Source organism: Acomys russatus, chromosome 15 (assembly GCF_903995435.1).
Source record: "Acomys russatus chromosome 15, mAcoRus1.1, whole genome shotgun sequence".
NCBI lineage: Eukaryota > Metazoa > Chordata > Mammalia > Rodentia > Muridae > Acomys > Acomys russatus.
This window is the reverse complement of record NC_067151.1, coordinates 64,202,917-64,230,698: the sequence shown is the minus strand read 5'-3', so window position 1 is coordinate 64,230,698 and position 27,782 is coordinate 64,202,917. Positions and strand designations below refer to the sequence as shown.

At 42.4% G+C, this 27,782-nt stretch overlaps 1 protein-coding gene across 4 annotated transcripts in view; it reads right to left on the bottom strand.

The window, feature by feature from the left end:
- The window catches only part of LOC127199505 (keratin-associated protein 9-3-like), a 37,540-nt gene extending 13,758 nt beyond the window's left edge, over positions 1–23,782 (bottom strand). The window contains exons 1-2 of one of the 4 annotated variants that reach the window (XM_051157640.1): positions 23,581–23,699; positions 5,735–6,181 (exon numbers count right to left, since the gene is read on the bottom strand). In XM_051157640.1, the coding sequence (XP_051013597.1) occupies positions 5,903–6,181; positions 23,581–23,643 (342 nt within the window). In that variant the 5' untranslated portion in view covers positions 23,644–23,699 and the 3' untranslated portion in view covers positions 5,735–5,902. Of the gene's footprint in view, positions 1–5,734; positions 6,182–17,069; positions 17,169–23,580 lie in introns of those variants that run through there. The other 3 variants (XM_051157638.1, XR_007831939.1, XR_007831940.1) reach the window with 3 other exon arrangements.
- Between the last annotated feature and the right edge of the window lie 4,000 nt (positions 23,783–27,782).

The window sequence follows — 27,782 nt, the reverse complement described above, 5'->3', positions numbered from 1 at the left end:
GTAGAGAATACATGGGGTTCAGTGTACATGTGGTCTATTTGAGGGGGCATGTGGAAACTTATTGAGTAGAAGCTTCCAATATATATTCCAAGTCACAAAATACTGAGGGAGACAGAGCTCCAAGAAGATATGTCAAACTATCAGTGACAGAAATGGGTTACATATAACTTAGTTCTTTGCTTAAGTGTTCCCATGGAAAGCCACAAAGATCTCAGGTGGTTGCTAAGCCTATCTGTTCCTTTTTACAAACTGATGGTAAGGCTGTATTACCTAAGACCATACCTCCATGTTTCACTGAACACGGAGAAGCCTTGCTGGTGCCAAAGTGGAATCTTTCCCCCTATGGCTATTACTCATGGTGGTGGGGGTGATCTGCAGGCTACAGGGGAGAATGGTAAACACCCGTCAGGTACATACCTTCCAATCTACGGTGGTGACCTGCTTGTGAAATGCTTTGGTGGAACAGTGGCATATGCATTGAGGAAATAAACCAGGGTTATCTGGTGAGATTTAAGGATGACAACATGGAAGTGATCCCATGCTTCATACTGCTAGGCTGACTAAGAGCCAGGCATTAGATTGTTCATGGATAGAGGGAAATATCAAATACTGCTGTATTACTAATGGAATATTGCAGCTAAATGACTCCTTTGGTCAATACGCTATAGCCACAGATGATTGATTTCCTTAGAGAAACGTCTTCTGGCAGGAGATAGGAACTGATACAGAGACCTACACTACGACAGTGTACTGAGAGCCAGAGGCTTTTGAATACTCAGGCCTAAGTGAGAGAGTTTCACCAAACCCCTCCTTTCATGGGTCAGGGAGCTCTGCAGAAGAGGAGGAAGAAACAATGTAAAAGACAGTGGGGATGGGAGATGAAAAAGAAACCATCTATTCCAGAGTCAACATGGCTGAAACACACATGAACTCACAGAAAGTGGCTTCATGAAAAAGGTCTCTGGAGGTTCAAGCCAAATGTTTTTCAGTGCTGAGATGTGTAGTAGATACTGTCAGCGAGGAAGCAGTGAGATCACTGAATGAGACCACTCCATGGGCAGAAAGAGGTTTATTAAGGATCAAACTGCCAAGGTTTTCTCTCAGGGAGATGGGGGAGAAAGAAGCTAACTGGTGGACGACCATGTAGATTTATATGACACTCAGCAGGGTCTGGGTTCTGAGATGACACAGGGTGTTCACTAGGACTAGATGCCCTTGACCAAAGTATGAGACCATTGAACACAGATAAAGTGAGGTTTGGGGTCAATGGAAATCTGCCTTAGGAGATTGCTGAGGAATGCAGAATTTAGGCTTCTGCTTACCTAATAACATTTTTTTTCAGTTACCTGGTTAGAGTCCTTCTGTTTAAGACATTGTCACTACCACTGCCATTTGAGGGGTGGTGATGAACGCTTTGAACCTCAGAGACAGGAGTCCCCTGTCCTCTCACAGAATCTATCTCCAAATGTCATCAATTAGCAAAGGAAAAATTAGTTTTCTCTAATGAATTATCACTTGATATAAAAAAATCACACTTAAGGGCAAGCTGCATGCCTAGCAGTAGATGAAAAGGACAAAAAGAACTCAGTGACATTTTTGGAGATATTTAGTTTCATTGTGTTTAAATATATTTTTTAGTTTATTTAATTTTTGTTTAAACTAGGTCTGTGATTCTGAGTTTTTATGTTTGTTTGTGTGTGTGTGTGTGTGTGTGTGCTGGTTTCTTGGGGCTTATCTTTTGTTTTTTATTCTGTTTATTAATTTTGTTTTGATGTTTTATTTATTATTTATTTACATATTTATTTATTCTGCTTATTTTCTGAGGTAAAAGAGAAGGAATATATAGAGTTCAAAAGGTGAGGAAGTGGAGGAGTATCTGGAAGGAGACAAAAAGTTGTTCAGAATAGATGGTAAGAAAACATTTATTTTCAACTAAAAAACTGAAAGCTAAAATGAGTTTATTCAAAAACAACTTTGCATGTTCTTGATGCTGCCTATAAAGTACATGGAAAAGTAAATTTCTGGCTTGAATTGTTTCTGCTTAGAGTTCTCTGTGTTCTCTCACATTGCAGGAGATGGGGAAAATGCCTATATAGAAACACCGGACACCCCAGTCTCAGAAGGCCAACAGTTAACTAGTTATGTAACCCATTTTGGCTTGAGGCCTAGGTCTCCAGAGCTGACACTCAAGGCTTGCTTCTAGTCTCCTTCCAGCTAGTGTGCTACTCACACAGACCTATGCTCAGGCAGGCCAGATGAGGACCTGGGTGTTGTCTTCCTCAGAGGCAGAAGTGTGGACTAGCTGGCATCTCAGCCACATCATCCTACAAGTCCCAAGGTGAGCCATGCATAACTCCATTGGGGAAATCAGGAACCAGTTCTGGCCTCTCCCAGTTGCTCAGCCTTTTGGAACAACCTGAGTAGGGAAATAAAGTCAAACGAGATGAGACAGTGAAGTATTTCCCAATGTCATGTGCTTCAATGGTTAGGTTCCTTTGTGGTGACCCAAGTCTTTAGGAGTATCTGTTCCTAAGCTTACACATCAATGAAGATGCTAGTTAGAGGCTTAGACATCACCAGAATCTACAGGAAGAATGTGTCCAACTACTGATGATAAGAAAAAACATAAACCCTCAGAGCTTGAGGAATTCATCATGACTGCATTGAACATCATGGATTAAAAGAAAAAGAAAGTTAGAACTAAGCTGCATTATCCAGGCACCTAAAAGTTATAACATTTATGTTAGAGAAAATCATAACCAAAGAACAGAAAATAACAACATTCACCTAAGAATAAACTTCAGAGAAGGTGGGAAACGCTGGAGGTGAAGTCCCAGAAAAGGCTTTTGTCATGACGATCTTTATTCCTGTTAAGTGACAAATAGTCCTGAAAAATTCCGCAGTCCATCAGCATTTAAGGAGAAGAGATTTTGTCAACGTAGTTTGGGTTTTCCTTGCCTCTTCTCACGGACATTTTTAGATTAAGGGTAATCTTAAAGCATGACACCTTACAACCACGTCTTTGCATAATGAATCACAGCTCTTTCTATTAAATCCTGAAAAGAAAAATAAACTCAAAATTTTGACTTCATAAACAGCCTATGGACATGTAGAATGGGAGTAAAATCAGAGGCACAGAGGGAACAATGGTCCAATGGCCACAGAAACCCATTCCTGTGAATTACTAACGAGTGATTCTTTTTAATATATCCTGCATGGCCCGGTCACCCGTGTTTTCTCCCATGCAGAAATAGACTGACAATACCTCACACCATGTGGTCTGTTGCGGGTTGCTTTTAATAGGTGAAGAGCATAATTCCCTCCACACCATGTGGACCCTTTTCCTCATTTTCTTCTTATTAATGTGCCATGTGTGACCTCACCAGGAAAAGCATGCAGCTTCCATGGGAGAGGTGTGCTGGCTTCAACAGCTTACTTAGCAATACTGAAACATTAAACACATAAGTTTATTTTCCTAAAACAGAACTAAAGGTAAATTCACAAAATACCCAATATAAAAATATTTGCCAAGAGAAATGCAAAGAAACAGACAAAAATAAGGAAATCTACTCAGGTAACAACCACTGCTTTATAATTTTCAATGCATTTTATATTTGCAATTTTTTGTTTTCTTGTGACATTTTCGTGAATATTATTCATTGAATATCTCCATCTTCTTTTACTTAATGTTTTCAGATCTAAGAATATTATTTTTAATTGTGTATTCATATGTGTGTGTATGTGTGTGTGTCTGTATGTGTTGTTTGTGTTAGTCTCTTTCTCCCTGTGTGTATGTATATGTTACCTGAGTTTGTGTGTGTTTTCTGTGTTTGTGTGTGTGTTGTTTGTGTGTGTGTTGTCTGTGTCTATGCCTCTATTTGCGTCAGCGTGTGTATACGAGTGTGCATGTGTGTGTGTGCAATTGTAACTTTGAGTTATTAGGAGGGTTTATTGTTGGTTGTGATCTAAACCATTTAGAACCAAACTCAGATACTCTACAAAAGAAGTAAGCATCCTTCACCGAAGAGCCATCTCCCAACTGCAGTGCTTAAACAGCACTTTTCTCACTCCATATTTAGCACTTTGCACAAAAGTTTGTTGTAAAGACTGTCCCATGATGTTCCATTTCTGTGAGACATTTCTATCTGTGTTTTGAAATTTCATTCATTTTCATATATTCATGTATAGTACACATTACCCGTAATAGTCTATCGTAGTAATTTAAATGGGAAAAAAAAATCACAGGCTAAATAGACTTTCAGAACCACACTTTAACATATCTTGGTGCCATCATGCGGTGTTTACTGCTGTAGATGTCTGAAGTGCACCCACATAGGCACAGCTGGGAATCTGCATGGACGGAAGCAGACATGCAAAACAGCTCTTATTAGCCCAAGATGGACTACAAGGTGCACATATCACTGTAAGAACCAATAAAAAGGAGGAGGATAGAGAAATGGTTGGGCCTAAAGCAGGTCCTCTGTAGGAATGCCAGGCCTAGGGATCCAGGAATCCACTTCCTCCCCACATGCCTGAGCCAGGCTCTAAAGTAGATGTAGAGTTACTGGGCTGCAAGGAGGAAGGCTGGTGAGGTATAACTGCTCATCACCAGTCACAAGACCCTGTGGGTGTCAGGAGGCAGGGCCACCCATATCCAGGCACTGTCTCACTGGCTGGGGCAGAACCCAGGCTCAGCATAAAAGGACCGAGGGACAGGACACTTCCATCCACTCACCGCCTGAGATACCCAAGCATCTTGTGCTGCCCATCATCCTGGTAAGTGGGCACTGGAGGGAAGAACAGACTATTTACCAGAGGTCTTGGCAGACTATAGCTGGATAGGAGACGGAGAGGATGGATCCCTCAGCCTTGGACATACGGGTAGATCATAGAACATGGTGAAGTGTGAGGAGTAAGGCAACGGCAGCCTGGACAGACACAAGCCACAGCCTTGGTTCTGAGAGACACTGGAAAGCTCTGGGTATATTTTATGTCTGGATGGAATAAAGGTCCTGCAGTGTATAGGACCTCTTTGTCCAGGATACTCAAGCACAGAGCACTGTGCATCTGGACAGGTCTCCATGGGGGTGTTGGTTTTTGAAAGCATCTTTCCTCTCTTACCTGCGAATCAAGACTTAGAGTTAGGAATGGTCAACAGATTATTTATCACTTTGTCATGGGAAAGAAAGAGATACCTGCTCTGAGCTCTGTTCACTGACTTCTCTGACAAAGAGGACAGCATAAGTATGACACTAAGTTGCCACCCTTAGCTGAGCAGATGATAATTTGGATACATCTGAACTCTGTCCTCACAAAGAGGCTAGTGCTCCCAGGGCAGGTCTGAACAGGGTTTGTACATTTTTCTGTCAGGGGCTGACCATATGCTCTACGCGTGACAGAAGGGCCTTTGAAAGACTGACTTTAAACCAAAATCACATTCAAGTACTGATAGTTTTTTTCCTTTACAATTATTTTTCTGTGAAATAATCCACACAGTGGCACATGTGTGAGGACTAAGAATAGCAGATCTTTCTAAATGTCCCTAGATATCCATGCAGTGCAGCTGGACTCCAGGTAGCAGTATGCCGGGTGCAGGGGTGTCTGATGTTCCAAAGATGTGAGGAACAGGATGGGACCATATGATATATCATAAATGAGATGGCTGAAGATGGTGTTTCTACGATAATCAGTGACGTTTCTGGGGTCCAGGAAGTTCCAGGTGGCCACAGTATCTTGTATCTGACATGTGTGTGTCTCTCTCACAGCTCCTGACCAGCCACAGTGAAGATGTCCTGCCAACAGAACCAGCAGCAGTGCCAGCCCCCTCCCAAGTGCACCCCTAAATGCCCTCCCAAGTGCCAGACCCCAAAGTGCCCTCCTAAGTGTCCCCCTAAGTGTCCCCCTAAGTGCCCCCCTGTTTCTTCCTGCTGTAGCCTGGGCTCTGGGGGCTGCTGCGGCTCCAGCTCTGGGGGATGCTGCAGCTCCAGCTCTGGGGGCTGCTGCAGTTCTGGGGGTGGTGGCTGCTGCCTGAGCCACCACAGGCCCCGCAGATCTCTGCGTCGCCATCGTCACAGCTCTGGGTGCTGTGGCAGCAGTGGTGGCAGCAGTGGCTGCTGTGGCAGCAGTGGTGGCAGCAGTGGCTGCTGTGGCAGTAGCCAGCAGTCTGGGGACTGCTGCTGACCTGGCTGAAGAAGACAACAGACAAGCACTGCAGGAGGAACACATGCTCAGAAGACTCATCCATGTGGGATGCTCTGTCTCCCCTGCTTCCCGCTCTGTCCTGCCTCTGAAATGATGGGATATTATGGGAAACGTTCTGTTGTCTACTCAGAAGGCTATGCCTCTTTATGTATTTCTCAGAAATAAAAAAGCCCCGACAAGCACTGCAGACAAGACTCTTGTTTTGTTCCCCTCTCAGCGTCATCCTTATTCTGATCCTTAGTCATCTTTTCCTGCATACAGAGAGTGGCACTCGGACCTCATGTCCTCTTTCAGACATGTGTGTGCTTCCTAGGACTTCACACCAAGTGCTCCTCTGCATCTGTGAGAACTTCAATCATGTTTTTCACAGTACAGCTGATGTGAAAACTGAGAAAAGACAATAACTCCTAGCAATTAGAAGAAAGTGTCAAGTGTGTTGACCATAAATGTTCACTATTAGATGCCTATTAGGAGGATGAAGATTCCTCCCTCAGAATAAAGGAAGTCAGCACACCAGTCAGTCATTTCTATTTCCACCTCATGTGCACCCCAACCCTCCTCTCCTTCCAGTCCTAGTCTCCTTTTCTCATGCCTACTCCTTAGAAAAGGGTGCGCCCACAGCCACCCACCACAGCTCATCAAGTAACATGAGGGCTGAGTTCATCCTCTTCCCCTGTTGTCTTTTATCTTTTTATCCTATTCCCCTCCCCCACTTTTCCACTAGACTCCTTATGCTTTGCCTGATGTTTGGATGTGAGTCTCAGCATCTGTTTCAAACTGCTACTGGGAGGTGCCTCTCCTAGGTAATTGATAGGCTCCTGTCTGCAGTCAGACCCAGGGAGAGTGGGGGTCAGAGGACAGAAGGCCTGCGGAGAAAAGAGAACCTGTGGGTGATGGCTCTCTGTGATAAGCTGGAGACCTAAATCTGAATAGTCCTCTGGGAGGATATGAAGGACACTCTAGCATGGACTCTTAGCAGCAGGGGCTGTGGAGACTGACGAGGACACCTTCTAACTGGACAAGTCTCTTAGTGGAGGGAAGAGAACAGCAACCCACACACAAAAACTTGGAACCACAACTTACCCTGCTTACAAGACATGCAGGGATAAACATAGAACAGATAGATTAGAGATTGAGGGATGGTCCTACCAACGCCTGGCCCAAACCAAGACCCACCCCATGGAAGAGAGCCCACAGCTGATCATTGGCAATGGTTTCATTCCTTCCTCTCTATTTGTGCCTGTGGAGGTCCTGGCAAATGAGTTCATTTGTGGAGAGGAAAATGCTTGGACATTTTTCTATATGCCTATTCCCTAAGTCTTTGTTTTGCTTTAAAACAAGTCACTGTGGTAGTACTAGCACAAAGTTGACTTCCATCTTGTGGTTTTTTTTTCCAGTTTTCTAACTGGCCCTCTTCATTAGTAGGAAAGGAACTTTATTATCATTTTCCTAATTTCATTTTCATACAGGCATAGTCCCTGAAAATGTACTCATTTGTGCTTTCAACCTCCAGCTTCAAGTTTATTTACACACTTGTAAATGTATGTGGAAAAGACCCTATACCAAATAAAACACATTGGTAAAAACAATTTAAGCATAATAAAATCCATTAGATGTAATGGTAAATTATTCTTGAAAAACATTTAGAGTTTTATGCCACAAGGAGCACTGTACACACTGTGAATACTGTGGAGAACTCACCACTTGCTATTTGAACAATTTATGAAATAGCACAGCTTACCTATAAAATATAAATGAAAATGTAAGGAACAAAATTTTAGCATATTAAATTATATGTGATGGAAATCACCATGGAACTGATAAAATTTTTGAGTTAAGTATAATGCATATTTCATCCTTATGCATGTGCACATAAATTTCTATCTAAATTCCATATATGAGAGAAAATGTGTAGTGCTTGTCTTTGTGTGTCAAATGTTTTAACCTAATGTGATCAATCTATACCTTATCCTGCTTGTGGCTTACCTTTTTTTTTTTTTTTTTTTTTTTTTTTTTTAAGGACTGAACACAATTCTTTTGTATACACACAGCACATTTTTTTTGTCAACACATATGGTGGCTGTTATCTATATTGCAATGATACATAACAGCCTGTAGGTGTCTCTGTGGTATGCTGATTTGATGGCTTCTCATGTGTAGCAGGAATAGTGTAGCTAGATCCTAATATAATTCTATTTTTAAAAAGTAATTTATTCAGATGTCGTCTCAATTGTTATCCCCTCACTTGTGTCCTCCCATTCCTCCCTCCCTCCCCCTTTCACGCTATTCCCCTCTCCTATGTCTGTGACTGAGGGGGACCTCCTCCTCCACTATATGGTTGTAGGCTATCGATCATGTCTCTTCATGGTAGCCTGCTTATCCTTGCTCTGACTGCCACCAGGCCTTCCCACCACAAGGAAGTGGGGTACCAGAGTTTATGTCAGAGTCAGTCTCCGCTCTCCACATAACTGAGGAGGGTATCCTGTCCATTGGTTAGATCTGTCTAGGGGGTCAATGTTTACTGCATGTATTGTCCTTGGTTGGTACAGTACTTTGAGCAGACCCCCTGGGTCCAGATCTGCCTGTCATGATGTTCTTCTTATAGGTTTCTAGGATCCTCTGTGTCCTTATATTTTCCCATTCTCCCATACTTCTCTCACCTAGAGTCCCAGTACGATGTCCTCACATCTATCCCAGTCTCCTGGTAAGTGAAGACTTTCATGAGACATGTCTTTTGGGCTAGCGGCCAATTATAAGTGAGTATATACCACGTGAGTCTTTCTGTTTCTGGGTTAACTCAGTATGATCATTTCTAATTCCATCCATTTGTCCACAAAGTTTGGTATTTCCTTCTTTTTTATAGCTGAGTAGTATTCCATAGTGTAAATGTACCACAGTTTCTTCATCCATTCTTTGACTGAGGGACATTTAGGTTGTTTCCATGTTCTGGCTATTATGAATAAGGCTGCTATGAACATGGTTGAGCATATGTCCTTGTTGTGTGCTGGAGCATCTTCTGGGTATATTCCAAGGAGTGGAATAGCTGAGTCTTGAGGAAGCCCTATTCCCAGGTTTCTGAGAAAGCACCAGATATCTTTCCAAAGTGGCTGTACAAGTTTGCATTCCCACCAACAGAGAAGGAGTGTTCCCCTTCCTCCACATCCTCGCCAGCATGTGCTGTCACTTGAGTTTTTGATCTTAGCCATTCTGATGGGTGTAAGATGGAATCTCAGAGTCATTTTGATTTGCATTTCTCTGATGACTAAGGACATTGAGCATTTCTTTAAGTGTTTCTCAGCCATTCGATATTCCTCTATTGAGAATTCTCTGTTTAATTCTGAGCCCCATTTCTTAACTGTGTTATTTGGTTTGGTGGTATTTAATTTCTTGAGTTCTAGTTTTAGTTTTGGGGTTCCTCTTCTCCAACATCCTCCCCAGCATTTATTGCTATTGGGTCTATAGGTAGTGGCCATGGTGATTGCTGTGAGCTGCAATCTGAGTGTCAGTTTCTATTCCGTGCTCCCGATGTTTAAATACAATAAATATTCCCCATATACTGCTGGTCATTTCTCTTTTGAGTACCGCTGTTAATTTTATTTTTCCTTTTATTAATTGCATGATTTTTATGTTACTCTTTTATTTCCTTGCGTAGTGTAGGAACTAATTCTCCATCACATATACCCTCATCCACATTTTTATCTTATTCTGTTAGCGGTCTCGTTCTTGCTTCTTACATTTGCTAAGAATGCACTTTCCAAGTTATCCTCAGTCTTCAGAGGGGGTGAGGGGGTGGAAGGTGCAAGAGGGGGAGAACAGATGTAATCTGAATAAATTATTTAAAAAAGAAAACCAAACCAAATGAACAAAGAGCTTTTATATATCGCTTTTGCCCATTTATATACCATGAAGTCTTTTCTCCCTGACTGCCTTGAGTTGTCCTCAGTTATACCTCTCAACGATTACTATTTTGAGTTGATTTTCTGCAGACTAAGAGGAACAGGTCAAGTTTTTTTTTTCTTGTATAAGTACCAGCTTTTGCAGTTCCAACCACTGAAGGGGCACTCTCTTCTTCAACGTGTGTTATTGACACCTTTGTCAAAGATTACATGGCTGTGTCTGTGTGCATTTATCTTTGGGTTCTGAAGTCTATTTTGTGGGTGTACACATCTATTTTCTGTTAGTATCCACCAGTTTATGCTACTTAATATAATAATTTTGTGTTGTAATATAAGTTGAAGTTAAGTATTGTGTTACTTTCAGTATTGTGCTTTCTTGTTTGATTTCTTTGTTGGTATGGAATCTCTTAAATTCCATGTATTTTACCAATGTATCTTGTATTTCAACTAAATTCCTATTGCATTGCCTTCGACCAGGATAGAATTAAATTTGAATATTGCGTGTTATAATATTGTTATTTTTACATTTTAATTCTATTAGTCTGTGAAATCTCCCCATCTTTTAGTGTTTTCTTCAATACCTATCTTTAGTTTCCTTAAGAACTTTTTTCCCTTCATGATCTTATTTCATAGCATTCCTTTCTTTAAAGGTACTATGAAATGGTGATATTTTCTGAGTTCTATGATGGTATATTCAGTCTTCAAATATAGAAATTCTACTGAACTTGGGATATTGATTTTGTAAAACATGGTATCTGATATTTTTCTACAGCCACTTTAGGATGATTCACAGATAGGTTAGTAAGTCCTCAAATGGGGTAATTTTCTCTTTCCTTTTCTCCTTTTACCTTTTTGTTTGTTTGTTTTTTTGTTATTTTTGAGACAGGCTTTCTCTGTGTGGGCTTGGGTGTCCTGGACTCCATAGACCAGGCTGGCCTTGAACTCACAGAGCTCCACTTGCCCCTGCCTCCCAGAGCGTTGGGATTATAGGCCTGCACAAACATGCTGACTTTAAGTACCCTTTATATCTTTCTCTCTTTGGCCTCTAGATAAAATCTGAAGAGTGAGAATAATGCTCACCCTTATCTTGTTAGTTTTTCTTTTGTCCTATTTAGGCAATGTTTGTTACATCCTTTCTAGTCCTAGTTTCTCTGTGGCTTGGTTCATGAATGATGTTTCATTTTTCTGTAGTCATTTTTGGCACCATTGGAAATAAGTATCACAACTCTGTCCCTTAATCTATCCCTATATTCTTTGCATTTGCTGTATAGTAATTGTTCAAGAATCCTAGCATCCATGCAATCCAAACAGTAACCGTGGGCTGTTTCTTTAATGTGTGCCATTTCAACATTTTAATACAACATATTAACTAATTTATATTTTTTCCTATGCATGTTCTGTAGTTTGATAATTCACCTCCTCATTTCTCCACAGTCTTTCTTGGTCCCCTTCTGTGTCTTCTTCCAAACTCAAGTCCTCTTCTTGTTCTTGTATAAACAAGAGAGTCCAGTCTGTCCTGGCTATAAACTCTTGAGATGATGCTGTCTGCTGGGGCCAGGACAAGCTAGTAGTCCCAACACCCTTATAGAAAATTGTGTTTACATCACAAACCATCAGCTATCTGTATCTGCTCAGCCTGTAGGAAACCACAGCTGCTGAGATTTATGAGTGAACCAGACATATCATGTCCAGAAGACAATGGTTTGCTTTGGTTCTGTGTGTCCTCTGACTCTCATAATCTTTTGGACAACTTCTTCAGCCATGGTTCCTGAGTCTTTGGAGAAGCATGTAGTGGCTTATCAATCTCCTGATGAATAAGTCTCGGCACTTCTATTAGTTTCAAACTTACTCTTTAAGCAGTGTCCATGGAGGGGTGGGGGGCAGTGTTGGTTCTGATAAGGTCTGATTTCTTCAGTACCAGGCATGGTGTCCCCCTCCTTGAGCATATCTTAAGATTACTTATGTCCCTACCCTTTAGAGATATAAATTTCGAGGAAGATTTTGTAAAATATTCATTCAGTGTGTGCTTGGTGCCTGTGAGATCCTCACCACGGTTCCTCAGATGGATTTAGGCAGAGGTAAAGGTGGAAGACAGAGAAGAAGCCTGAAGAGCAGGGAGGGGTGGGAGAAACAGACAGTGAGGGTGGGTAGGAAAATGAACACAATGCATAATTCATAATGATATGTGAAAGTGTGTCTGTCTGTCTAGTCCTGCCACCAGTGGACAATGATTCTCAGTAGCTCAGTATACCATAATTCTGGTCTTCAACTAGGCCAGAGCAGTTCCCCAAGTTTTTGGTGGATGCACCCAGAGACAACCAAAAGAATATGACTATTGCGATTGTTTCGCATTGTGCACCAGAAGATACTGGTTAAGAAGATTTTGCTGAAGTCACCAATCACTTTTGTCTCAGAGCACAGTAAAGAGTGTTGGTCCTGATGAGGGCATTTATCACCTGCTGGGCTCCTTTCATATTCCAGAAAGGTGCTATGCCAGCTCATGGTGGTTGGAGAAAAACTCTTTGAAAATACTATTCAGCTTTGAATCCTTGAGCTACAATAATGACATGTATGGCATAATAAGCCCATTGGCACAATAGTGGCCTAGGTATTTTGAGTGTAATCAACTCTCTCCTGGTAGAATTAAGATCTACTAAAAAGTGCACACTTTATGTGTTATTTTTAGAATTAGGATGTTTGTGCCTGTGGTCATTGTGGAAATTGGTTCTCGGGTATACTTTATTGTGCCCTTATATAGTTTTCAAAAATTAGCATGTAATGTAGCAGGGATGGTTTTACTTTTAAATTTGAAGTTACAATACAATCATGTAAATTTCCTATTTCCCTTTATCCCTCTTAAGCATGACACATACACCTCCTCAAACTTCGTCAAATTTATGGCCTTGTTTTTCTTCTCTTGTTGTTTGTATGTTTTTATTTTTGTATACTTAAAACATACTCCAAAAATATGAACTGTTCAGTCAGTATTATGCTATTTGTGTATGTGTGTGTGTGTGTGTATGTACACATACATACATATATACAGTTTACTAGTCATGGCATCCATATTGGAGGCCTAAGTCTCCAGAGCTGACAGTCAAGGCTTGATTCTAGTCCTCTTCAGCTGGCGTGCTACTCATACGTGACTGTGCTCAGGCAGGTCAACCGAGGCTCGCAAAGACGTAGATGTGTGCACTAACTAGTATCTCAGCCACATCACCCTAGAAGCTCCAAGGTGAGCCACACAGGGATGCCATTGGGGAAATCAGTTCATGACCTCACCCAGTTGCTCAGCCTTTTGAACCAACCTGAGCAGAAGAATAAAATCAAAGTGCATGAGACAGTGAAATCCTTCTCCAGGTCATGTGACTCAGAGGCTAGCTTCCTTTGTGGTGATCCAAATATTTAGGAGTGTCTATTCTCAAGCATTCACATCAATGAAGATGCTAGTTAGACACTTAGACAGCACCAGTACTACAGGTTGAATACATTCAACTACTTAAGATAAGAAAAATAAAAATAAAAACTAAAAAAACAAAGCCTAAGAAGGGTTAAGGAATTCATCATGACTACACTAAACATCATGAATTAAAAGAAAAAAAAAGAGGTTGAACTAAGTTCTATTATCAAGCCGCCAACATACATGTTAGGGAAAATCACGCTCACTGAACAAAATCTAACATCATTCACGGAAGAACAAATTGGAGAGTGGGTATGAAGTGCGTTAGATGAAGCAGCCCAAAAGGCTGATCTTAAGTGTCTTATTTCTGGTAAGTGACGTACAGCCCTGGACATGCCAATGGTGTTGTGGCAGTTATGCCTCGGAGTGTAAGGGTCTTTTATTGGGCCTGATGCTGAAATGTAATAAGTGAAAAGTCAAGGAGCTTCAGGGCCATGTTTTGAGGTGAACTTTGGTTATAGCTAAGTCTAGATTATTTTTAAAAGACATATGATATTCCTGCATGGAGACAGATGGTAGCTAGATAAATACAGGTGGTAGGAGATTGAAAGGCATGCATCTCTGTGTGAAGAAACTCTCTACCCATGTAAATACCCATATTTCTTCACTGTATTATGTTTGTGATCACCATGTTCAATTACACCAGGCTCATGTCATACCCAAGGCTAGGGAATTCGAGAGCCCATTAGCGTTTGAGGAGAAGAGATTTTTATCAATGTACTTTGGGTTTTCCTTGCCTCTTCTCACTGACATTTTTAGATTAAAGATAATCTTAATGCGTGGCTTTTTACAACTACCTCATTGTATAATGAATCACAACTATTTCTATTAAATACTGAAAGGAAAAAATAAGTTAAAAATTTAATATCATATACAGCCCATAGACCTTTAGAATATGAATAAAATCGGAGATACAGAGCGAACAGTGGTCCAGTGGCCACCGAAGCCCATTCTTGTCAATTACCAACGAGTGATCCTTTTTAATATAACCTGCCTTCCTTCAGTCAGGAATATGGCCCAGTTGCCCTTTTTTTTTCCTTCACATGCAGGAGTAGACTGACAACACCTCACTCCATGTGGTCTGTTCTCATATATATACCTAAAAACTATCATTCACTCAACACCACGTGGACCCTTTCCCTCATTATGTTCTTACTAATGTGCCACGTGTGACCTCGCCGGCAACAGCATGCAGTTTCCAGCAGAGAGGTGTGCTGACTTTAACAGAGCATTCAGCATGTTTGTTTATGTGTGTGATTGTATCTTTGGAGTTAAGAAGAGGGTTTTAGATGCCCGGAAACTGAAATTACAGTTGGTTGTGGGCCCTGAACCATGTTGGTGGTAAGAAGCAAACGCAGATCCTCTGCTCTACAAGATAAGTGTCATTCTCCACTTATAAGGCACATCTCAGCGGTGTGTTAAAACACCACATTTCTCAACTTATATTATCAGTGTGCACCTGTGTTTGCTGTGATAGTGTAACGTGATGCTCCATTTCTGTGAGACATTTTTATCTGTATGTTGAAATTTCATTCATTTTCATATATTGAAGGTCACATTCTAATGTTTCGTTGAAATAGTTTAAATGGGAAAAATCAATGGCTAAATAGACTTTGAAAACCACGCTTTAACATATCTTGGTGCCATCATGCGGTGTTTACTGCTGTAGATGTCTGAAGTGCACCCACATAGGCACAGCTGGGAATCTGCATGGACGGAAGCAGACATGCAAGACACCTCTTATTAGCCCAAGATGGACTACAAGGTGCACATATCACTGTAAGAATCAGTAGAAAAGGAGGAGGATGGAGAAATGGTTGGACCTTATAGCAGGTCCTCTGTAGGAATGCCAGGCTTAAGATCCAGGAATCCATTTCCTCCCGACATGCCTGAGCCATGCTCTAAGGCAGATGCAGTGTTACTTGGCTGCAAGGAGGAAGGCTGGTGAGGTATAACTGCTCATCACCAGTCACAAGACCCTGTGGGTGTCAGGAGGCAGGGCCACCAATATCCAGGCTCTGTCTCACTGGCTGGGGCAGAACCCAGGCTCAGCATAAAAGGACCGAGGGCAGGACACTTCCATCCACTCACGGCCTGAGATACCCAAGCATCTTGTGCTGCCCATCATCCTGGTAAGTGGGCACTGGAGGGAAGAGCAGACTACTTACCAGAGGTGTTGGCTGACTATAGCTGGACAGAGGACAGGGAAGGATCCCTCAGCCTTGAAGCCATATTACTAAATCATCAATCATGGTGAAGTGTGAGGGGTGAGACAGTGGCAGCTTTGACACACAGGACCAGGACCCACAGCCTTGGTTCTGAGAGACACTGGAAACCTTTGGGTGTTCTGGCCTTGGAGAGAACAAAGTATCTTCAGTCTATGGGATCCCTCAGGCCAGGTCACTCCAGCATAGAGAACTGCATGTGGACAGCTTTACAGGAAAGTTGGATTCTGAAGGAAACGCTTCCAGTCCCTTCCAGTGAAGAGCTGGAGTCAGGAAAGGGCAGCAGGGTCTCACTTTGCCTTGGGAAGGAAAGAGAGCCCTGCTTCCGGGATCTGTTCACATCCTTCTCTGGTCTATAGGACACCACCAGCATGGCAGTGACCTTGCCACCATTAGCTGAGCAGATGATCATTTGTATACATCTGAACTCTGTCCTCACAAGAGGGGCTAGTGCTCCCAGGGCAGGTCTGAACAGGGTTTGTACATTTTTCTGTCAGGGGCTGACCATATTTCCTTAGTGTGGTATAGGGTCTCATGAAATTCTGATTTTAAAGTAAAATCACCTTCAAATGATGATTGTACTTTGTTCTACAAATAGTTTTCTCTGAGGCATGTGTGTGAGGACTAAGAATAGCAGATCTTTCTAAATGTCCCTAGATATCCATGCAGTGCCGCTGGACTCCAGGTAGCAGTATGCCGGGTGCAGGGGTGTCTGATGTCCCAGCAACACGAGGAACCCTATGGGACCATATGAGTATATCATAAATGAAATGACTGCAGATGGTGTTTCTGTGATAATCAGGGTGGGTTAGGTGGCCATGTGCCTGACATGTATGTATCTCTCTTACAGCTCCTGAACAGACACAGAACAGCCACAGGCGAAGATGTCTTGTCAACAGAGCCAGCAGCAATGCCAGCCCCCTCCCAAGTGCACTCCTAAATGCCCTCCCAAGTGCCAGACTCAAAAATGTCCCCCAAAGTGCCCTCCTAAGTGTCCCCCTAAGTGTCCCCCTGTGTCTTCCTGCTGTAGCCTGGGTTCTGGGGGCTGCTGTGGTTCCAGCTCTGGGGGCTGCTGTGGCTCCAGCTCTGGGGGTGGTGGCTGCTGCCTGAGCCACCACAGGCCCCGCAGATCTCTGCGTCGCCATCGTCACAGCTCTGGGTGCTGCAGCAGTGGTGGCAGCAGTGGGTGCTGTGGCAGCAGTGGTGGTAGCAGTGGGTGCTGTGGCAGCAGTGGTGGCAGCAGTGGCTGCTGTGGCAGTAGCCAGCAGTCTGGGGACTGCTGCTGACCTGGCTGAGGAAGACAGCAGACAAGCGGTGCAGGAGGAACACATGCTCAGAAGACTCATCCATGTGTGGTGCTCTGTCTCCCCTGCTTCCCGCCCTGCCCTGCCTCTAAGATGATGAAATATCATGGGAAATGTTCTGCTGTCTAATCAGCAGACTCTGCCTCTTTGTCTTTTTCACAAATAAAAAAAAGCCCTGACAAGCACTGCAGACAAGACTCTTGATTTGCTCCCCTCTCATCATCATCCTTATCCTGATCCTTAGTCATCTTTTCCTGCATACAGAGAGTGGCACTTACATACATACATACATACATACACACACACATACGTACACACATACACACATATGTACATATATAAAGAAATCTGAATTAAGTCACAAATAATGGGGTGAGAAAACACCAAGAAGACATTTCAAGCTATCAGTGACAGGAATGGGCTACATGAAATTCTGTTGTTTGCTTAAGTGTCTCCATGGAAACCCACCTACAACACCACTGATTGCTACAAACATCTGTCCCCTTTTGACAAACTGATGGTGAGGCCGCATTACCAAAGACAATATCTTCAGAGCTCATGGGACGTGGAGAAGTCTCGTTGGGGCCGAGCTGCAACCGTTTACTGGGATGGCTATTATCCATGGTACAGGAAGTTAGTGTGCGAGCTACAGGGGAGTCAGGTAAACACCTCCAATCTACAATGCTTGTAATATATTCTGGTGTAACAGTGACACAAGTGTTGTGAAAGTAACCCGGGACTATGTCCCTCGACTTACAGCCTACATCATGTAAAAGATCCCATGCATGGCACTGTTTGGTTGGCCAAGTGCCTTGGACTGCATTGTTCATGGACAAAGGAAAAATTAAATACTACTGTATTACTAATGACTTCTTTGGATTATGTGCTATACCCAAGATCACTATCTTCAAAAAAATCTACTTCAGAGAAACTTCCTAATGAGAATTAATACAGAGACCCACAACTGCACAGTGTACTTAGAGCGAGCGTTTTGCATACTCCTTCCTAATTGGGATAGCTGTATCAAACCACGCCTCTCAGTGGCCAGGGATCACTGCAGAAGAGGAGGTAGAAAAAAATTCACAGCCAGTGAGGATGGAAGACAGAAAAGAAACAGCCCATTCCAGAGTCAACACGGCTGAAGCCCATATAAACTCAGAAACTGTGGCAGCACGAACCAGCATTTTAAGCCAAGTGATTTCCAGTGTTGAGAGCTGAAGTAAATACTGTTAAGTCAGGGCTCAGTGAAATCACTGAGTGAGACCACTGTATGGGTAGAGAGAAAGGTGCATTGAGGATCAGGCTGCCAAGGCTTTCTCTTAGGGGTCGACAGGGGAGAAAGCAGCACACGGGTGGCAGATCAGGTGGACTCATTATAGCATTCACCTGGGTGTGGGTTTGAGACGATAAGGGCTGTTTGGGTTGAGCAGGACTAGACATCCTTGCACCAAATAGGAGACCATTGAACGAGATCAAGTGAGGCCTCTGGTAAGTAGAAGCTTGCCTTATCAGATTCCTGAGGAACGCAGGGATTTGGGCTTCCATTTACCTAATAACATGGTTTTTCTGGTACCTGGTCACAGTCCTTCTGTTTAGGACACTGTCACTAGCACTGTCATTTAGTTTGTGGGTCAGCGCTTTTTGAGCCTAAGAGATAGGAGGCCTCAGTGCTCTCTCAGAACCTATCCCCAAATGGCAACTTCCATCAAAGGGAACCTTAGTTTTGTTTAATGAAGTCTCACTGGATATAGAAATCACAGTTAAGGGCAAGCTGCATGCCTAGCAGAAGATGCAAAGGCCAAAAAGGAAATCAACGATATTTTGGAGATATTTAGTCTCTCCATACTATATTCTGATATTTTTACATTAATGATCTTTTACTTAAAGGTTATGATTTGTGACTTTGAGTTTTTATGGGTTTTGACTGTAGATGTATATAGGTGTCTTGCTGTTTGCATGTTTCTAGTGTTTTTAAATTTTTTATTCTGTTGGCTCATTTTGTTTTGTTTTGGTTTCAAGATTTATTTATTTATGTGTTTATTTATTTAGTGTGTTTTCTAAAGTAAAAGAGAAAGAATAAGTAAAGCTGACAGGCTGAGAAGGTGGAAAGTATCTGGAAGGAGGAGGAAAACTTGTTCAGAAAATATTGTATGAAGCATTTATTTTAAACTAAAAAACTGAAAGCTAAAATAAAATCGCCTCAGAACATTGCAATTTTTTGATTCTGTCTTTGAAGTACACAGAAAAAAAAAAAACAACTTTTACATGAATTATTTCTGGTTAGAGTTCTCTGTGTTTTCTCATATCTTAGGAGATGGAAAGATTGCCTTTATCAAAGAGATAAGCCAGATAGCTGAAACCTTCAGAATGTCAACAGGTTATTAGTCCTGATATTGATATTGGGTTGAGGCCTGGGTCTCCAGAGCTGACACCAGAGGCTTGATTCTAGTCTCCCTCCAGCCAGCGTGCTACTCACACAGACCTATGCTCAGGCAGGTCAGCTGAGGCCCTGGGTGTTGTCTTCCTCAGAGGCAGGAGTGCGGACTAGCTGGTATCTCTGCCACATCATCCTAGACATTCCAAGGTGAGCCAGACAGAGCTGCCATTGGGGAAATCGGGAATCAGCTCCTGACCTCTCCCAGTTGCTAAGCCTTTTGAAACAAAGTGAGCTGGAGAATAAAGTCAAAGTCATGAGACTGAAATATTTCTCAAGGTCATGAGTCCCAGAGGTTGGCTTCCTTTGTGGTGATGCAAGTCTTTAGACGTATCTGTTCTTACAGTCACACATCCATGAAGATGCTAGTGATAGTCTTAGAAATCACCACTGTCTACAGGTTGAATGTGTTCAACTGCTGTTGGACTGGAGACATGGCTCAGCAGTTAAGAGCACTGGTTGCTCTTCCAGGGGTCCTGAGTTCAATTCCCAGCAACCACATGGTGGCTCACAACCATCTATAATGAGATATGCTGCCCTCTTCTGGTGTGCAGGTGTACATGCAAGCAGACCACTGTATATGCAATAAATCTTTTAAAAAGGAAAAAAAGAAAAAACGCAAAGCCTAAGAAAGGTGAAGGAATTCATCATGGCTACATTAAACATGATGGATGAAAAGAAAAACAAAGCAGTGCAAACAAAGCAAAGCAAATTATCATGTCCGCTTTTTTGCTGAAATCATAACCAAAAAAATAAAATAAAATAAAATTAAAAAACCCAACCAACCAACCAAACAAACCAGAAAGTACATCATTTACTTAAGATGAAATAATTTAGAGCAGGTGGGAATTATTTCACGTGGAGTAGCACAGATGTCATAAGGATATCCTCCTTTGCTTCTGTTAAGGGACACACAGCCCTGAGCAAGGGTTTGGTAATGACTTCATGACAGTTATAACTGGGAGTGTTAGGGTCTGTTATTGTGTCTGACGCCGCAGCATAATGAATCAAAAGTCAAGGGCCTTTAAGGGGCAAGGCTTGAGTTAGAATTTGGCTCATGCATAAATACTGGATGTATATTTGAAATAGTATGCTATTCACTTATGAAGACAGGTGATTGATAGATGAAAATAGATTATAGCAGGTAGAGAAGTATAGATCTGTACACTTGCAATTCTCCACCCGTGTAAATACCCGTGTTTCCCTATCATGTTGTATGTTTGCTCGCTATGCTCAAGTATACGTGGATCATGTTCTTAGCAAGACATGGTTCAGTCTCTGAACCACCAACCAAAGAGCCTGCGTGGTCTGGACCTAGGCCCCAGACAAATAAGTAGCTGATGGGCAGCTGGGTCTTCATGAGGGTCCCCTTAGCGATTGGAGGGGGGCTTGTCTCTGACAGGAACTCTGTTGCCTGCTCCTGCATCAGTTTCCCCTAGGTGGGCCGCCTTGTGAGGCCTGAGGGGAAGAGGATATCTTTTTTCAATTTGATGGGCTGAGGTGGGTTAGTATGTGATGTGATCTCACTTTTCCTAAGGAGAAGAGGAGGGGGGGTGGGACTGGAAGGAGAGGATGGAGGGGGATACAATAGGAATGTAAAGTGAATAAAAAAAATACCTGGGAATTCCTGAGCCATCAGCAGTTATGGAAAAAGATTTCGACAATTTAGTTAGCATTCTCTCCTCACCTCTTCTCATCTACACCCGTGTCTATATACATGCACACGTTTGTTTCTGTGCGTGTGACAGTCACTTTGCAGTCCAGAAGAAAGTGTTAGATTACCTGAAGTGGAGCTTACAGAAGGCTGTGAGTTGCCCCACTTGTGTGTTAGGAACTAACCTCTGGTCCTCCACAAGAGCAGGAAGGATTCTTCCCTGATGAACCCTCTCTCAATTGCCATTTTAACAGCACGGTTCACAACCCATATTTAGCAGTTTGCACTGTGTCTGTTGTAAACATACTTCTCCTTTTCTGAGGGACATTTTTATGTGTGTTTTGAAGCTTCATTCACTCTCATATATAAACATACACATTCTTATTAATATTTCATTTTAAGAGATTAGATGGGAAATGACACAGGCTGAGTAGATTTTCAGAAGCACATCAGCATATCTTGATCCTGATGCAGATCAATCATATGGGGCTTTAATGCTGTAGATGTCTAAATAGTACCCACATAGGCACAGCATGGATGGAAGCAGACAGGCAAGACACTTCAGGTATTTTGTTTTTGTTTTTTCTTCGCCGCCAATGTGGGCTACAATTTGCACAGAGTAAGAACCAGCAGAAAAAAAGGAAGATGGAGGAAAAGCTGGTTTACAATGCAGATCTTCTGTAATCATGGCAGGGTTAAGGATCTTGGAATCCTCTTCCTCCTCTCATGCCTAAGTCACGATGTAAGGAAGATGCTCATACCGTGGCCTCGAGTGGAAGGCTGGTGAGGAATCTCAGGTCATCACCAGTCAGAAAACCATGTGGGTGTCAGGAGGCAGGGCGTCCCATGTTCAGCCACTGTCTCACTGGCTGGGACTGAGCAGGGATCTGAATAAAAGGACAGAGGGACAGGGCACTTGCATCCACTCACAGCCTGAGATACCCAAGCATTTTGTGCTGCTCATCAGCTTGGTAAGTGTCCACTGGAGGGAAGAGCAGAGACTTTACTGGGGGGTACCACACTAGAGCAACACAGGAAACTTGTAAGGATATCGCAGCCTTTCAGTGATATTGAGAGATCATGGAATATGGTGAAGTGTGAGGTGAGGCAATGTCAGATTTGACATACAGGACGAACTGCCTTGCTTCTGAGGATCACTGGAAACCTTTGGGTGTTCTGGCCTGAAGAGAACAAAGCATTTTCAGTCTATGGGATCCCTGAGGCCAGGTCACTCCAGCATAGAGAACTGTGCATCTGGACAGGCTTTACAGGAGAGTTGGATTCTGAAGGAAATGCTTCCAGTCCCTTCCAGTGAAGAGCTGGAGTCAGGAAAGGGCAACAGGGTCTCACTTTGGCTTGGGGCGGAAAGAGAGCCCTGCTTCCTGGATCTGCTCACATCCTTCTCTGGTCTATAGGACACCACCAGCATGGCAGTGACATTGCCACCATTAGCTGAGCAGATGATCATTTGTATACATCTGAACTCTGTCCTCACAAGAGGGGCTAGTGCTCCCAGGGCAGGTCTGAACAGACCATTTTTCTGTCAGGGGCTGATCATACCCCCTTAGTGTGATAGAAGGTCCTTTGAAATACTGGCCTTAATCCAAAATCACAGTCAAGTACTAACAGTTTTTTTTTCCTTTACGATTATTTTTCTGTGAAATAATCCACACAGTGGCACGTGTGTGAGGACTAAGAATAGCAGATCTTTCTAAATGTCCCTAGATATCCAAGCAGTGCCGCTGGACTCCAGCAGTATGTGGGCATGTGTGGGCTTCTGATGTTCCAGCAACGTGAGGAACAGAATGGGACCATATGATATATCATAAATGAGATGGCTGCAGATGGTGTTTCTGTGATTAGCAGTGACATTCTGGGGTCCAGGATGGGTTAGCTGCCCATGTATCTGACATGTGTGTGCCTCTCTCACAGCTACTGAACAGCCACAGGCGGAGATGTCCTGTCAGCAGAGCCAGCAGCAATGCCAGCCCCCTCCCAAGTGCACCCCCAAGTGCCCTCCCAAGTGCCAAACCCCAAAATGCCCTCCAAAGTGCCCTCCTAAGTGTCCCCCTAAGTGTCCCCCTGTGTCTTCCTGCTGTAGCCTGGGTTCTGGGGGCTGCTGTGGTTCCAGCTCTGGGGGCTGCTGTGGCTCCAGCTCTGGGGGATCCTGCAGCTCTGGAGGTGGTGGCTGCTGCCTGAGCCACCACAGGCCTCGCAGATCTCTGCGTCGCCATCGTCACAGCTCTGGGTGCTGCAGCAGTGGTGGCAGCAGTGGCTGCTGTGGCAGCAGTAGTGGCAGCAGTGGCTGCTGTGGCAGTAGCAGTGGCAGCAGTGGCTGCTGTGGCAGCAGTGGTGGCAGCAGTGGCTGCTGTGGCAATAGCCAGCAGTCTGGGGACTGCTGCTGACCTGGCTGAGGAAGACAGCAGACAAGCGGTGCAGGAGGAACACATGCTCAGAAGACTCATCCATGTGTGGTGCTCTGTCTCCCCTGCTTCCCGCCCTGCCCTCCCTCTGAAATGATGGAATATCATGGGAAATGTTCTGCTGTCTGCTCAGAAGACTCTGCCTCTTTGTCTTTTTCACAAATAAAAAAAGCCCTGACAAGCACTGCAGACAAGACTCTTGTTTTGTTCTCCTCTCATCATCATCCTTATCCTGATCCCTTAGTCATCCCTCCCTGCGTAGAGAGTGGCACTCAGACCTCATGTCCTCTTTCAGACATGTGTGTGCTTCCTAGGACTTCATACCAAGTGCTCCACTGCATCTGTGAGAACTTAAATCATGTTTTTAACAGTGAAGTTGATGTGAGAACTTAGAATTGGCAATCACTCCTCACATTTTATAAGAACTGGGGAACACCCAGTGTCCAGGGTGTTGGAGGTAAATGTTCACTATTAGACACCCATTAGAAGGAAGGTGGCTTCAACATGCACATCAACTACAGCCAGTCAACACACCAGTCAGCACACCAGTCAACACACCAGTCAGCACACCAGTCAGCACACCAGTCAACACACCAGTCAGCACACCAGTCAACACACCAGTCAACACACCAGTCAGCACACCAGTCAGCACACCAGTCAACACGCCAGTCAACACACCAGTCAGCACACCAGTCAGCACACCAGTCAGCACACCAGTCAGCACACCAGTCAGCCACTTCTCTTTACATGTCATATTTTTTGTTTTTGTTCTCTTGGGAAGAAAGTTGGGATCTACACGTGCAGTAATTTACATAGTTTCTCTCAAGTCATTTGGTGCTGTACCTGAAGTGTTATAGGGTGGGAACTTCTTTTTTTTTTAATATTTAAAAAATTTTACATATACATTTATATTATTATACATATATACAATAAACTACCTACAGCAAGAAGAACCATGGAACAATCAGGAAGTATATAAATATTACATTCTTAGTGAGTGCTTTAGCTATGTGTATTTGGCAGCCTTGAAGAAAACATCTTTTTCTTCATGGTGCACCAAAATTCTGAATGTAAGTCAATCTCCATCACATCTCGTCATTATCAACTTAAAACATCTATCTAGACCTAAAAACATCTCAGCCCCTAAACAACTAAGCTTCATTGTAAAACTAAATTACCTGGTCTTGAACCCCACCAGAGACTTGAGAAGGAATAAAATTGATTACCTGAGTATACAGGAAGTGCAGGTTAGCAGCTTCTCACATGAAAAGATGACAGAGATGGTTTGCTGCCTTTGCAGTCACCCAAAACTCTCTATAACATTGGAGCAGCATCTTCAGCCTTCTGGCCCAATATATCACAGACATATTTGTGAGGCAAGAACTATTGAGGACTTTCTTACCCTGCCTTGGCAGAGTTTGGCTGTCGACTCTGACTGCATCCAAGCTTGCCCTTTTTTAAGGCAGAATTCTGTCTGTGGCAGGAATGAGGACATTTTCTCCAGAGCTTGTTTGCCAGTTTTGAAGCCGTCTCCATAAGGAGGTTCTCTGAAGCTCATCATCCTCTGAGGTAAGCTGGGTGCTGCCAGGAGGCAACCTGTCTCATTGTCAATGAATCTTTAAAATAATAAGAACATCTTTAAATGCCATATTCTGCATGTCTCTGAGGTTTTTGAAGACCTTATCTAACTATTTTACCTTATCTTTCAATAGAATCATGTCTATCTGTTACACCTAGGATGCATATTCTTGTGATAAAAAAAATAGACTAGTAATTGATATGACCATGACTTGATCAACTAACAACTAACTTGTATAATTTACTTATCCTGAACAGCCTGCAACAGCACTTTCAAAGTATTGGAAGTAAACCTTGTATTATAATTGAGTTAGATAGGTAAATACTGCACATATATATATTGTGTGTGTGTGTGTGTGTGTGTGTGAAGGATAAAGGTGGGAACATCTGTACAGCTGACCCTTGGCAATGGCCTCATTCCTTTCCCCATGTTAGTGGTGGCTGTAGAGGTGACAAAGGACTCTGTTGATGGAGAGTGAAGGACTTGGAATTCTCTGTATATGCTTGTTCCCTGCTTCTGTGATTTGTTGTGAAAGAAGTCACTGTAGTAGGCACTAAGACACGTTTGTCTTTGATCTTCTGGTTTTCTCAGGTGTCTAACTCTGTCCTCTGTCATTAGTGTCAGAAGGACTTTTCCATTATTTTTCTACTGTCCTTTCCACATGAATGGTCCCTAACGTGCACTTATTCACCCAGTCAACCCCCATTGGCAAATTTACATACACACTGGTAACTGTGAGTGAAAACATCCTGGTCACATTTATTCACATTGCTATTTGTAATTTAAGCACAATAAAATTCATCGATTCACATGTAAGTTTAAATTATTCCTGGAAAATATTTAGAGTTGTTTCCCCGCAAAGAGCTTTGTACACACTGTGAACACTGTTGAGAGTGCATCACTTGCTCTGTGAACAACTCAAGAAAACAGCATAACTTCAATAAAATATGTAAATTAAAATGTGAAGGACATGTCAATAAAATCCATATTAGATGAGGTAGAAAGCACCACTGAACTGATAGGTGATTTCATTTTAGAAATATATAAATCATATTATACCTGTTTGCATACACACATGCATTTCATCTACCTATGAGAGAAAAATGTGCAATACTTGTCTTTCAGTGTGTGGTGTGTTTAACTCAATATGATCTCTCAGTCCAATCTTAAGCCTGCAAACTACTAAACTATTTTTTAGGGCTGAATACAATTCCTTTGTACGTTTTCTTTGTCCACACGTGTGTTTCTATATGGCGCTGTTATCAATAATGCGATAATACATATCAGCCTGTAGGTGACTATGTGCTTTGCTGACTTGGCGGCTTTGCTTGTGTACCTGAACTGGTGTGGCTGGATCCTAAGGTAATTCTAGTTTTTGTTTTGAGATTCCTCTTTTGCAATATCCTCCCCAGCATTTGCTCCTCGCGTTAGTGGCCATGATGGCTGCCATGAGCTGTGATCTGGATATCAGTTTCTTTTCTGTGTTCCTGATGTCTAAAATCAGTGTGTGTGTGTGTATTTCACATTTGAGTATTGGCTGTTCATTTCATTTTCCCTTTTTATTGATTGCATGTTTTTCATACTATTTTACTTCCTTGTGCAGACTGGTTATTAATTCTCCGTCAAATGTATAGCTATTGACATTTTTTTTCAATCTGTAAGCTGTCTCTTACCTTTGCTGAGAATACATTTTTCAAGTTCACATCAATATTAAAAATTCTTTTTAATGAGAATACAGAGCTTTTATTTTAGAATGTTCTTGCCTATTTCTATAAATTGAATTACATAAATTGGTTTTCAGTTATATTTTATTGTGTCCTTATCTTTTCCCCACTGATTTGACTCATTTGAGGTGATTTTGTGTAGGGTATAAGGATATCCAGGGTCCTCATCACCACTTACTAACAGGCACTGGTTTCTTCAAGATTACAAGCCTGTGTATCTGTGTAGGTTTATCTCTTGGTTCTGGGGTCTACTTTGTTGGGGCACACATCTATTTCCTGGTAGTATTCAGCAGTTTATGCTGCTTAATACGACAAGTTTGTTAAGAAATATAACTTGAAATTAGGTATTGTGGTACTTTTGGCATTTCTGTGTTTGATTTCTTTGTTGGTGTGGAATATTTTAAATAGCACATATTTTATGATTGCATTTTCTATTTAAACAAAAATTTCCTATTGTGTTATATTTTATTAGGATCAAATTGAATTTGAAGATTACTTTTCCGTAATACAATTATTTTTGAAATATAAATTCTATTAGTGTGTGAAAATAGGAGGACTTCCCATCTTTTCGTTTTCTTCAGTGTCTTCCTTCAGTTTTATAAACTTTCATTGTAGAACTCTTTTTATCTCCTTGACCTTGTTTATTTCCAGTTTCCCCTTTTAAAAATGCTACCATCAGTGGGGATGTTTCCAGCGTCCTTTGCTATTATATTCAGTTTTCACTTACAGAGGGCCTACTGAATTTGACTTTGTAAAACATTATATCTTTTTTTTTTTTTTTGTCTTTCGAGACAGGGTTTCTCTATGTAGCCTCGGCTGTCCTGGACTCACTTTGCAGACCAGGCTGGCCTCGAACTCACAGAGATCTGCCTGCCTCTGCCT